The 14212-nt window shown below is 36.3% G+C and overlaps 1 protein-coding gene across 1 annotated transcript in view; it reads left to right on the forward strand.

Moving 5' to 3' along the window:
• FANCM (Fanconi anemia complementation group M) overlaps positions 1-14212 on the forward strand; it is a gene marked incomplete at its 5' end in the record, with an annotated part of 67456 nt that overhangs the window by 44664 nt on the left and 8580 nt on the right. Inside the window, 6 exons of the mRNA XM_008073438.2 lie at positions 897-988; positions 1114-1179; positions 4246-4374; positions 5672-5828; positions 7937-8040; positions 9079-9642. Coding sequence (XP_008071629.1) covers positions 897-988; positions 1114-1179; positions 4246-4374; positions 5672-5828; positions 7937-8040; positions 9079-9642 — 1112 coding nt within the window. The remainder of the gene's footprint in view (positions 1-896; positions 989-1113; positions 1180-4245; positions 4375-5671; positions 5829-7936; positions 8041-9078; positions 9643-14212) is intronic.

Consider the following 14212-nt stretch of genomic DNA (forward strand, 5'->3'; position numbering starts at 1 on the left):
AGCATCTGGCTTCTGCCAGTGCAAGTGATACAAGAGAGAGCACAAGGATGAGACCAAAATGCCTTTTATGACTTGGACTCATAAGTTATACACTTCATTTCCATTATATTCTTTAGTTAGAAGGAAGTCGATAATTCTGGGCCACACTCAACGGGGGAGGAATTACAGTCCACTTCTTGAAGGGTTAAGGAATTTGTGAACATATCTTAAAACCACCGCCAGGCTCTATAGAAGATTTAATTAAGACACAAAAAGGTTTTTCCAATCAAAACTTTATGGAAGTGCTGAAATAAAACTTTTGATTAAGTACCTGGAAATTTGAAGCATTTGATTTCTTTCCTGAGGGTTTTTGTTTTTAACATTCACCACACCCCTTGAATTTGTAGTAGTTTGTTTTGTTGACTATCTTACTAATTTTTATTTCATGTCTGTACACAAACGTATTTGTATATGTACATATATGTACCCATACAGAAATAAGAATCTTTTTATATATTTTGTAGTCTGCATTTTCGTACTTTAGCTCCTTCAACTAGAAAGAATAAGACACAAAGGGCAGAAAGACTTCAGTAGATTTTGGAGATTAGAACCATTGACTAATAAAATTACATTTTTCCCTTTTTCTGTTCTCATGTTAATTTATAAAATTGAACTTCCTTCAAATATGTGTATAGTAGCACAAGCTATTGTCTCATTTTTTTCAGTGGCATTTTAATTTTTTTGTCTCTCCTCATACTGACTTTTTTGACCAAACTTCTGCAAAATTATCGTTTTTGGAAAAACTGTTGACATTGCCAGAAACAATTCTTACTGTAGCCATCAGTAAAATAGATTGTTATGATTGAGTAAATGTAAATCTATTGACCAGATTCATTATTTTTAAAAATAAATTATAGATGAACGATTACTAACAAGTAATGACAGTGAAGATGAGATTTTTCGAAGAAAAAATAAAAAAGGAAAAGGAAATGTTTTAAAATCTCCTGAGGTGAGTCATTCCATAATCACAATAATGTAATCATATAAGAGGCTGTTATTTTTTCCTTCTCTACCTTGGGCTTCTGCTGAGAGTTTTGTTAGCTTTTACTTTTTCTGTTTATTTATTTTATTTAGGATCAGAAAAATAGTGATGACTCTCCACTTCATGCTGTCAAAAAGCGCAGGGTTCCTCTAAACAGAGTAAGTAAATATCAGATACTATATAGTAATCCAAAGTCCTTTGGACTAAATCTTACAAGTACAATATGTGTATAGATAATTAGAAGTATGTTTAATCTTTTTTAGATAAGTTGATATTCTATCTTATATCGTTGGAATTTCTTCTGTTTTTGAAGATATAGTTACTGTAAAATTTTCTAAGCACAAGAACTATAAATATTAAATAATTTTAGATTCCCTTTAAAATCCATCCCACTTTTGTCAGTACACTTCAGGAATTCAGCAAACACTCACTAGATATCTAGTATGTGTATTTACTTTTTGTGTAAAATGCTGAGGATGCTCTAAAGAATATGTCCTAGCCGGGCTCGGTGGCTCAGCCTGTATAATCCCGCGCTTTGGGAGGCCGAGATGAGTGGATTACCTGAGTCTGCGGGTTCAAGACCCACCTGGGCAACTTGGCAAGACCTCATCTCTACAATAAATCAAAAAACTAGCCGGGCGTGGTAGTGTGCGCCTGTAGTTCCAGCTACTTGGAAGGCTGAGGCAGAAGGATCGCCGGAGCCCAGCAGGTCGAGGCTGTGGTGGCTGGGAGCGGCCACTGCACTCCAGGCTGGGTGACAGAGTGAGACTCCAACTCAAAAAATAAGTAAATAAATAAAGAGTATGTCCTGATTTTAAATTAACATAATAGAAGAAATAGATAAGTAAAACTCATCTGTAGATAAGTTGTCTAATAGGAGAGATAGATAAGTAAAGAGATCATTTAAATATAATTTTTTAAGGGGTGATAAAACAAGTTAAGCTCCCAGCATTGATCCTGGGAGTTTTGGCAGCCTCTTGAAGGTAATACCTTAGTTATATCTTAAAGTGTATGTGGCATTTGGGCAGAAGGGAGAAGCAATGGCATTGTTAACAGAATGAACAACTTAAAGAATGACCAAAAGGTGGGAGACAGCATCTCTGTATTATTAGGTTGTAAAGACAAAAGAGTTCCAGGAAGTAAAATTGGAAAAAATTTGAAACCAGTTTTTGTTTGTTTGTTTGTTTTTGTTTTTGTTTTGTTTTGTTTGAGTTGGAGTCTCACTCTGTCGCCCAGACTGGAGTGCAGTGGCTGCTCCCAGCCACCGCAGCCTCGACATGCTGGCCTCTGGCGATCCTTCCGCCTCAGCCCTCCAAGTAGCTGGAACTACAGGTGCGTGCTACCACATCCGGCTAGTTTTTTGATTTATTGTAGAGATGAGGTTTCACCAAGTTGCCCAGGCGAGTCTCGAACCCACAGGCTCAGGCAGTTCACTCACCTCAGCCTCCCAAGGCGCAGGATTACAGGCTGAGCCACCGAGCCCGGCTGAAGCCAGTTTTTTTAAAGTCCTAATTCTTCAATTTGATTACTGAAATGGTTTTGAAAGAAGGGAAGAAAGGAGTCCAGAGTTGTGGTTTTTGGATTGGGCTGTTTGGCAAGTGTGTCACAAATTTAGAGAAGACAAGAAAGATTGTAAATTTAGTGTTGAGCATGTTTGAGTTTGAGGTTCTTGTGAGATAGTAAAGTGACGGTGTCTGGCAGGCATTGGTGACTATGTGACTCTGAAGTTGTGGTAGGTGGGCAGGTCTTAAGGTTAATAATACTCAATTGTCATCAACTTATAACTGATAACTAAAATTTGAGATCAGAAAATCTTGTGTGCTTTAATTCTCAAGCACAATCTAGGATACTTTGTGCAAAATTACAGATGCTTCTTAATTTACTCTGGCGTTATATCTTGATAAACACATTGTAAGCTGAAAATATTATATGTCAAAAATGCATTGAATACATCTAAGCTACCACACACACAGCTTAGCCTAGCCTACTTAAATGTGCTCATAACACATTAGACCAGAGTTGGGCAAAATAATGCAACACAAAGCCTATAATAAAGTACTGAATATATCATTATGAATTTTATTGACTACTGTATTGAAAGTGAAAAACTCCCAGCACTTTGGGAGGCCGAGGTGATAGGATTGCCTGAGCCCATGGGTTTGAGACCAGCTCGGGCAACTTGGTGAGACCTTGTCTCTACAATAAATCAAAAAATTAGCCTAGTAGTGCGGGTCTGTAGTTCTGGGTACTTGGAAGGCTGAGGCAGAAGGATCGAATGAGCCCAGCAGGACGACACTGGGGTGGCTGTGAGCAGTATATCACTGCACTCCAGCCTGGGTGATGGAGTGAGACTCTAACTCAAAAAAAAAAAAATTGGAAAAGAGTGGCTGTATGAGTACTTGAAGTACAGTTTCTACTGAATGCATATCGCTTTCACACCATCGTAAAGTTGAAAATCCTAAGTTAAACCATCTTAAGCGGGGGACTGTATGTAATTAAAAACGCAACCAGTCTATATTAACCTTGTGTACTCATAAAACTTCACTAGAAGAACGGCTTTAACTTACTACCTTAACTAGAATATCTGATTGACTTATTAGAAGTGAATTGAAATATTGATTATACTGATGATCAGTCTATTTTAAACTAAAATTATTCCTGGTAATTGAAATTATCTCCATAAACTTTTGATTCTTTTTATTGGTTTTATATTATTTTGTAAGAGATATAGTGGTAGGGCTCATAGTCAGAATTTGTTGTTGTTATATTGGTTTCTTGATTTGAAAGAATTCTTGTATGTTTGGACTGATTCTGATGGCCTAATTTACTGACTTAGATATTTTTTATAAAGCCCTTGAGGATCTTCTGAAGGAAACACTTAAAAGTACAGGTTTAGGTTTTAAAAAAAAGTACAGGTTTTCATCAAATATTTTTGATGTAATACAAAATTGAATGAATGTCTGTGTTAGTTTTACTTATATTACCTAATTTAGTATTTTAGCATTTAGTATTACCTAAATTATTGGTTTTTAAATTCTTAGGTATCATATATTTATAACATGGCTATGAGTTATGGGAGCAGTTTTATTTATCTAGGATGAAAATATCAGGCCAAATATTTTTAAAGAATAAGTGAAAATAAAGCAATAACTTTGAGAAACACACCAAAATAATACAATTCAGTTATTTTTTCTTATGTAATAATTTTTTTTGAATTATTATAGCTAGAATTATCATCTAGTGATGAGAGTGAGAATCTTCACAAACCATATCCACAATTGGAACACATCAAGGGTTGTAACAGGAAAGCTAGAAGATGCATCAAAGTCCCAAAGAGACAGAATCACCTAAAGGTAATCTTTTAAAAATTTACTTATTTTATATGTATAAATTTAGTAAAGTTTATTAGCTTTTACAACACTGTAGATTTCTCTATACATTTGCTTTATAGAAAAACCAATTTTTAATAAGTATTTAGATACCCATTTTAATTTTCTTTACTCGGAAATTAAAATCTCAGGGTGCGGTATTTTTGTTTCTCTTTGCATTTTAATACTTTATCTTGGAATGCTGTATTATTTTGCATAACTAATGGAAAAAACATAAGTGTGTGAGAATTTATGGTTCAAATTAAAGAAAATATAGAGCCAGAAATCTGAGTGTTAGAGTATTTGCTTTTGCCAGGCGCCGTGACTCATGCCTGTAATCCCAGCACTTTGGGAGGTGGAGGCAAGAGGATTGCCAGAGCCCAGGAGTTCGAGACCAGCCTGGGCGGCTTGGCGAGACCTCGTCTCTACAGTAAAACAAAAAATTAACCGGGCGTGGTGGCATGCTCCTGTGGTTCCAGCTACTTAGAAGGCTGAGGCAGCAGGATCACCTGAGCCCAGTAGGTTGAGGCTGCAGTGGCCATGAGCATGCCACTACACTCCAGCCTGGGCGACAGTGAAAAAGACTATTTGTTTTTTATAATCATTATATTCTTTTTCTTATCCCTGTCCAATATTCAAATACTTGGAAAAGTGTCTTTGGCACCTTTCCCTTTTGATCATTCCTTTGGTGGCACAGTACTTTTCTTTCCGAAACTTAACAAGGCAAAAGACTCAGCGACGTTATTCTTATTAAGAAGACTTCAGGCCGGACTTGGTGGCTCAGCCTGTAAATCCCGGCACTTTGGGAGGCCGAGGCACAGGTTCAAGACCCACCCAGGCAACTTGTAGAGACCTCGTCTCCACAATAAATAAAAAAATTAGCCAGGCATGGTAGTGTGCACCTCTGGTTCCAGCTACGTGGAAGGCTGAGGTGGAAGGATCGCCGGTGCCCAGCAGTTCAACGGTGGGGTGGTGGTGAGTGTGCCACCACAGTCCAGGCTGAGCCACAGAGTGAGAATCCTAACTCAAAGAAAGAAAAAGGAAAAAGAAGAAGAAAACTGCAGCAAGCTGACATGCTGATTTGTATTTTATTTTAACTTATAACAGAATTATTAAAAGATATTTTAACTAGGCATGCTACTTTATAATTTCTTCTTGGAGCTTTCTATTTTTGTGATTTTTTTAAATCTTAGAAGCACTGACAATTATTCCAGAATTATTTACAATCATGAGACAAATTTGTTTTCTCAAGAATATCTTCATGTTATCTAATTTGTCTTAGCATGTAGCTAGGAAGTTTTTAGATGATGAAGCAGAACTTTCCAAAGAAGATGCAGAATGTGTTTCATCAGATGAAAATGATGCGTCAGAAAATGAACAAGATGCCTCATTACTTGACTTCTTAAATGATGAGACTCAACTTTCACAAGCTATAAATGGTAAATGTTATCATGATGCTTAAACATTGTGTTCAGTGTTTTTAATGTGGTTATATTTAAATATGTTAATCCATTTTCAAAGAAACTAGATTTTAAAGAGAATTAAATTTGGAATGTGCAGAGTATTTATTTGGTCATTTATTCATTCAAATTCTGTAATACTTGCTTCATTTTAGATTTGGTTTTTTATAGGCTTCTGTTAGTCTGGACTGTTTCTCTCCAGATTGGCCTGGGTTGCTCAAGTGACAAATGTTCATTTCACAAATTTTTAGTACCTACTGTGTTCCTGGTACTATGTCAGGCATTTGAAAAAGATATATCAGTGAATGAAATTGACAAATATCTCTCTTTACAAAGCTTACATTCATATGGAAGAAAACATAATACACTTAACTAAATTATTCAGTATGTTGTAAGTGGAAAATATTACAGAAAAAATGAAAATAATTGTGCAAGGTAAGAAGGATTTGGAGTGGCTAGAGTTGAAAGTGTAAATAATGGACAAGTTACAATTAAAAAAAATTTTTTTTTTGAGTCAGGATTTCACTCTGTCTTGTAGGCTAAAGTGCATTGGCACAATCGTGGCTCAATGCAGCCTCAAACTTCAAGGCTTTAGGTGATCCTCCAGCCTCAGCCTCTTGAGTATCTGGGACTACAAGTATGAACTGCAATACCCAGCTAAGTTTTAAAAATTTTTTGTAGATAGGAGGTCTCACTATGTTGCTTAGGCTTGTCTTGAACTCCTGGGCTCAAGCAATTCGCCTGCCTCAGTCTTCCAAAGTGCTGGGATCACAGGCATGAGCCACCACACCTAGCCTAAGTTACAATTTAAAATAGAAAGAGGCCTCATTGACATTGATCAAAGACTAGAAGAAGAGAGACTCAGTGATGTTAAAACGAACTGGGACACAAAGCTACATTTGATAAATTTGCCAAGTAATGGAGAACTGCTTTCAGAGAATAGTGTCTTCAGACAAAGCTTGAGCAGATCTTATATACAGTTATACGTACATTTAGATCTTATATACAATTATATATACATTTAGAGCTGATGATTCTGATTAGCTATAACAGAAGTGAAAATTATTCTGATTGGCTATTCAGTATTCTGCTCTTTCACAGATCTTGCAATTTATTCTGCTTGTGCTATCTCTGATGTTATTTAAAATGGCAAAATTTTCCAAAGCTCATGACTTTATAGAAAAAAGGGGTTAAAGACAAAGTTCTCAGTACTTTGGCCTTGATACTGAAAAGATTTTCAGGATTAGGTTTTATGCCCTTGATGTTCAAGAGCAGAAGTGACTTATGCAGGCTTAGGCTAAAATCCAGTAGAAGAATGTTTATACAAAGACAACAACCAGTGCAAAGTCCCTGGGGCAGGAGTACACCTGACCTGTTCAAGGAACAGCATTGTGCCTAGAATGAAGGAGAAGGAAAGTAGTAGAAAGTAAGATCAGATATATAGTGAACAATATATCATGATCTGTTATATTTTAGAAGATTCTCTCTAGCCTCTCTGTTGAGGCCAGTTAGAAGACTGTTGGCAGTCATCTAATCAAGGAATGATAGTGGCATCTACCAAGATGGTAACACTGAGGAAAGTGAAGATAGATTCTGAATACAAAAAGTTGAAAAATAATAGGAATAAATAAAAATGAACGTTTCTCAATTTTTGGTTAACTAAATATTATGACCATACTATTGGCTGTGGCTTTTAATGTTTTTAGTGCATGTTTTATTTTCTGCCTTGATTTCTTGTATATGTGTGTTTTTTAATACTTGTATAAATCTGGTGCAATTTTAAAGTCCTTATATATCTTTATTTTGAATGGAAAGGCATTATTCATTAGGACATTTCTGAAGACAAAGATAGCTAAGGCAGAGAGCATGGTCACTGAACTAAATGATCTGATTTCATAGGCAAAACTCCTAACTTTACATATGTGAATAATTGGTTTTAAACATCCTTCAATATATATTAATATTTTATGTAATATATTTTCACAAAACTTGAATCATGTAAATTTGGAATAGGTGGAAGTTAAATGCTTAGTTTTCCTTTAAATAGTTTTGCTACTTTATCTTAAATCCTTATTATCTTTACACAGATTCTGAAATGAGAGCTGTTTACATGAAATCTTTGCGTAGTCCAATGATGAACAAGTACAAAATGATCCATAAGAAACATAGGAATGTAAACATTTTCTCACAGGTATGAATTGTAGAAGTATAACGAAGAATTTCCTGTTGGTGGTGTTGAAATATGTTCCTGTTGATGAGGTCTCCATTTTGTTTCTTTGGGACAATATCTACCCCAAGTCAGAAAAGTAGACTTAGTGAATTCTCCAGATCCCTTTTAGTACTAATTTGATTAAATTATATTTTCTTTAATTTAAGCTAATTTGAATATACTATGAAATTTTTTTCCAATTAGGAGAGTTTTAAAGGAAAGGAATAGAATTTCATCATCTGTTAGTTAAATTTTTAATTCTCATACACTATCATATGTCTCTTGAAGATGCAGTTTTTTCATAAAAATGTTATATCTAAAAATTATACATTACGTTTTATTTCTGGAGAACATTTTTGTGTTTGTTTGTTTGTTTTTTGAGGCAGAGTCTCACTCTGTGGCCCAGGCTGGAGTGCAGTGGCACACTTATGGCCGCCACAGCCTCGATCTGCTGGTCTCAGACAAGCCTTCCGCCTAAGCCTTCCAAGTAGCTGGAACTACAGGCGCATACCACCACACCCAGCTAATTTTTTTTACTTATTGTAGAGATAAGGTCTTGCCAAATTGCCCAGGCTGATCTCGAACTCTTGGGCTCAAACAATCCTCTCACCTTCACCTTCCAAAGTGCTTGGGTTACAGGTGTGAGCCACCGTGTCCAGCTGGATAACATTTTCATATTATTCTTGTTTGTTTATGAATTGTCAGGTTTAGTTTGGTAATACGTACTGTGTGCCTCTGTTGTGCTTATTATATAGCTTTTATCATTTATTATCCTTTATTATTGTTTACTTTTCTGCCTGCACTAGGATGTAGATTTCTAGAAGGAAATTATTCTTTTTCTTTATCCTAAATCTTTCCATTTTCCTCCATAAAGAATGTATAAGTATATGTTAGCTGAACACATAGCTGAATTAATAAAGTAAGCGAAATAAATATTCATGAAGATCTCATGTGCTTGTTTGTTAAATACCTGGTGATTATCTGAAATAAATTGAAAATATTCTTGTGTTTTTATTGTAGATTCCTGAACAAGATGAAACTTATTTAGAGGACAGTTTTTGTGTTGATGAAGAGGAATCTTGCAAAAGCCAATCAAGTGAAGAAGAAGTTTGTGTTGATTTTAACTTAATAACTGATGATTGCTTTGCAAATGGGAGTAAAAAATATAAAACCAGGCGTGCAGTAATGCTAAAACAAATGAAGAGAGAAAATTGTACACGTGTAAAAAAGAAACTATCCAGAATTATATTACCAAATGATTCAAGTGAGGAGGAAAATAATGTAAATGATAAAAAGGAATTCACAATTGTGGTTAGCCCAAGCACTGTTAACAAGAACAAACAACAGGACCGTTGTTTAACTTTAGTGCCTTCTGGGTCTTCATTGCAGTCTAAGATTTATTCTAATCCAATAGTTAATCAATCACTAAAGCAGAGACAACAGATACCACTTAAGTTAAAGGATACAGTTTCTGAAGTCTCAGATGTCAAACCTCAGGACCATAATAAAATAGACTCTACCATGCCACCGTTCACTACTGTTGATTCACAGAAAGACTGTAGAGAATTTCCAATTCCTTTGAAGGTATGGATTAAAGAAAAGAAACAAGCTTTCGTATGTTTATCAAAAGTTATTTTTTTCCTTTCTTTTCTGTGAGTTTTGTATTAAATAGCTAGGTCAAAGAAAAATTAGCAAAAGAAGTTTGAAGAAAGTATCTTCAAACAAGAAAATATGCTAAATTATGTGGGCAAGTCTTGGGATGCTTAGGCTTTTATTAACATGTGTTAATAGTTTTCTTAATAACACTATATAGGGAACGTTTATAATTTTGTAAAAAGGATGTAGTAAAATAGGACTTTCTGCAAAGTGTAATTTTCAGAACTAGTTCCCAGATTAATTTTTCTTCTTCTTTCAAAAAGTCTTCAGGTGTGAAATTCTCTTATCTTTTTATTGGATAAAAAGAGTTTAAGGGTACTACCTGGTTTCCTTCTTTAAAATTTCTTTCTTTTCGTTTCTGAAAACACTAAAATCATTTTCAATTTTTTTTTTTCTCATTGAGATGAGGTCTCGCCTAGTTGCCTGGGCTGGTCTTGAACCCACGGGCTCAGGCTGTCCACTTACCTTAGCCTCCCAAAGTGCTGGGATTACAGGCTGAACCACTGAGCCCGGCTCATTTTCATTTTTAAGAGTTTATAGTTACAATAATTTTGCTCAATGGGCTATTTATAGTCATAGTAATGGGAATCTCTTAGCTGTAAATATTGATGCATTTATTTGATTATCTAGCAGTAAGACTGAATCATAGGCTTTCTAAAAATTAATTTTAATTGACAAGTAAAAATTTTGTATATTATGTACAACATGATAATATGTATTTTTGTTTTGAAATATGTATACATTGTATAATGACTAGATCAAACTAACGTATGCATCATTTAAAATATGTATCTTTTTTTGTGGTGAGAACACAAAATCAGCTCTCAGACTGGGCAGTGGCTCATGCCTGTAATCCCAGAACTTTAGCAGGCAGAGGCGAGCGGACTGCCTGAGCCCAGGGGTCGAGACCAATCTGTACAACTTGGCGAGACCTCATCTCTACAATAAATCAAAAAATTAGCCAGGTGTGGTGGTGCATGCCTGTAGTTCCAGCTACTTGGAAGGCTGAGGCGGAAGGAAGCCTGAACCCAGCAGGTCAAGGCTGCGGTGTCTGTGAGCATGCCACTGCACTCCAGACTGGGTGACAGTGAGACTCCAACTCAAAAAATAAGATAGCCGGGCGCGGTGGCTCAATTCTGTAATCCCAGCACTTTGGGAGGTGGAGGCGAGAGGATTGCCTGAGCTCAGGAGTTCGAGACCAGCCTGAGCAATATGGCGAGACCTTGTCTCTAAAATAAACCAAAAAATTAGCCGGGCATGGTGGCACCGCCTGTGGTTCCAACCACTTGGAAGGCTGAGGCGGAGAGATCACCTCAGCCAGCAGGTCAAGGCTGCCGTGGCCGTGAGTAGCATGCCACAACACTCCAGCCTGGGGGACAGAGTGAGACTTCAATTCTAAAAATAAAAATGAAATAAAATCACCTCTCAGTGATATTCAAGAATACAGTGCTTTGTAATTAACTATAGTCACCATGTTGTATATTTAATTGCTTGAATTTAACTGAAATTTTGTATCCTTTGACCAGAATTTCCCAGCATCCCTTCCCTCCATCCCCTGCTAACCACTTTCTCTTCTCTGCCTCTCTCTTTTATTTCCACTCCACATTGCTTTAGCTGCATGCTCCATAGTGTTCCATTGTAAATGAGATTGTCTTGATTTATTTTTTAGCTAGTTAATTGCTTGTGTATAGAAATGCTACTGAGTTTTGTATGGTGATTTTGTATCCTGCAACTTTACTGAATTCATATATCAATTCTGAGAGTTTTATGTAGTCTTTTGTTTTTCTATATATAAGAACATATCGTCTGTAAATGGACAATTTGACTTCCTCTTTTCCAACTTGGATGTCCTTTATTTCTTTCTCTTGCTTAATTGCTCTGGCTAGGATTTTGGTACTATGTTGAATAAGAGTGCTAAGAGTGGGCATCCTTGTCTTGTTCTAGTTCTTAGAGGGAAACTTTCAGCTTTTCCTTGTTCAGCTGAGGTTTGTCATATATAGCCTTTATTGTATTGAGGTAATTTCCTTCTATACTTAACATACTGAGAGGTTTTTTATTGTTCTTTTTTTTTGTCACAATGCGATGTTGAATTTTATCAAATACTTTTTCTGCATTTATTGAGATGATCATGTTTTTTTCTCCCTCATTCTGTTGATGTGATGTATCATGTTTATTGATTTGAAGATGTTAAATCATCCTAGTATCCCTGGAATAAATTCTGTTTGGTTGTGTTGTATTATCTTTTTGATGTATTGTTGGACTCAGTTTGCTCGAGTTTTGTTGAGAACTTTTACATCGCATTTGCCAGGAATATTGACCTGTAATTTTCTTTTGTTCTGTCCTCATCTGGATTTTGTATCAGGGTAATGCTAGCCTCATGGAATGAGTTAAGAAGAATTCCCTTTGCCTCAATTTTTTGGAATAGTTTTAATTGGCATTAATTTTTCTTTAAAGGCCCAGCAGAATTCAGCAGTGAAGCCATCCAGTCCTGGACTTTCTTTGTTAGGAGACTTTTTTTATTGTTTCAGTCTTGTTACTCATTATTGGTCTGTTCAGGTTTTCCATTTCTTCTAGGTTTTTAAACTTATTTGTGTGTATTCATAGTAGTCTCTACTGATCCTTTGTATTTCCCTTTTTGTTTCTTTAAGTCACCGCTATACTAATGAGACTCTTTATATTTCTGTGGTATCTGTTTTGATATCTCTGTTTTCATTTCTGATTTTATTTGTTTGGGTCTTCCTCCCTTTTATTCTTAGTCTTGTCCAAGGTTTCTTGATTTTGTTTCATTGTTGTTGTTTTTGTAATCTTTGTTAGTCACCATTTCATTTATTTCTGCTCTGATCTTTATTATATATATTTTTTCCTTATACCAATTTGGGGTTTGGTTTGTTCTTGCTTTTCTGTTTCCTTGAGGTGCATTGTTACATTGCATATTTGAAAACTTTCTAGTTTACAGGTGTAATTTGGGGGTTCTTTGAGCTTCCTGGATTTGCATGTTCACCTGTCTCTAAACTTAGGAGTTTTTTAGCTATTATTTTATTAAATATGTTTTCTGTGCCCTTTTCCTGCTCTTCTCTTTCTGGAATGCTCAAAATGCAAATAATAGTTTGCTTAATGGTGTCCCATAGACCTTGTAGGCTTTCTTCATTCTTTATTTGTTCATTTGCCTCTGTTAATTTTAAAAGACCTGTTTCCAAGTTCAGAGAATCTTTCTTCTACTTAGTCTCGTCAGTTATTGAAGCTGTCAGTTATTTTTTTATTTTATTCATTGAATTCTTCAGCTCTAGGATTTCTGTTTTTATATATCTATTGGTTGTATATCTCATTCAAATTATGAATTTTTTCTAATTCCATTGAATGTCTATTTGTATTGTCTTGCATCTCTCTGAGTTTCCTTAAGATATTATTATTTTCTAGATGAGGTCTTGCTGTTTTGCCTAGGGCAGAGTACACCTGTTCACAGCTGTGATCATTGAGTACTGCTGTCTTGAACTCCCACACTCCAGCAGTTGTCCTGCCTTAGCCTTTGGAGGAGCTGGGTCTGCAGTTGTGTACCACTATGCCTGGCAAGATCATCATTTTGAATGGTTTTTCTGGCATGTTGTATATTTTCTTATGATTGGGGTCTATTACTGGATAGTCATTGTGTTCATTTGGAGGTGTCCTGTGTCCTTTTTCATGTGTGATGTGTGCCTATGTTGATTTTTACGCATTTGGTAGAACAGTCACATCTTCCAAATCTATTCAGTAGGTTTTGTAGGGAAAGACTTATTTGTGTGATTGGGCATTGGTTTGGTGGGGTGTGTTGGCTATGGTTCTAGGTGAGTGAAGTAGTGTAGTCTGTTTGCTTTCTTCAGCGGTAATCCACAATAGTGTCGTTTGCAAGTGTGTCAGTGGCCTTCACTTTCCTACAAGGGAAAGTGTCTTCTGACTCTTGACCAGTCCTAACCGGATGGGGGAGTTAGGGCTGCAGAAGCTAAGTGCCTCAATACTGCCCTCTTGGGCTTCCAATCACCATAAGTTCCTTTTCAATACCCCACTGAACTCTACTTTGAAAACCAGGAAGCGCTATCATTTTAAAGCGCACTTCTACTTTGGTATGTCCTAATTAAAAGATAGATATAGGCTATTAGTACTTTGCGGACTGTGAAAGAGGATAAATAGATTTTTGACAGAAATATGTTTAAAATTGTTTTCTTTTCTTGCACTTTGGTTGGGCTTCAGTGTTAGGATAATGCTGACCTCATAGAATGGGTTAAGAAATATTTTCTCAGCCAGGCTCCATGGCTCAGCCTGTAATCCCAGCACTTTGGGAGGCTGAGGTGAGTGGATTGCCTGAGCCCGCTGGTTTGAGACCCGCCTGGGCAACTTGGCAAGACCTCATCTCTACAATAAATCAAAAAATTAGCCGGGCGTGGTAGAGCGCGCCTGTAGTTCCAGCTACTTGGAAGGCTGAGGCGGAAGGATCGCCGGAGCCCAGCAAGTGGAGGCTGCGGTG

The sequence above is a fragment of the Carlito syrichta genome, unplaced genomic scaffold (assembly GCF_000164805.1).
Source record: "Carlito syrichta isolate Samal-C Ts95f unplaced genomic scaffold, Tarsius_syrichta-2.0.1 Scaffold315843, whole genome shotgun sequence".
Lineage (NCBI taxonomy): Eukaryota > Metazoa > Chordata > Mammalia > Primates > Tarsiidae > Carlito > Carlito syrichta.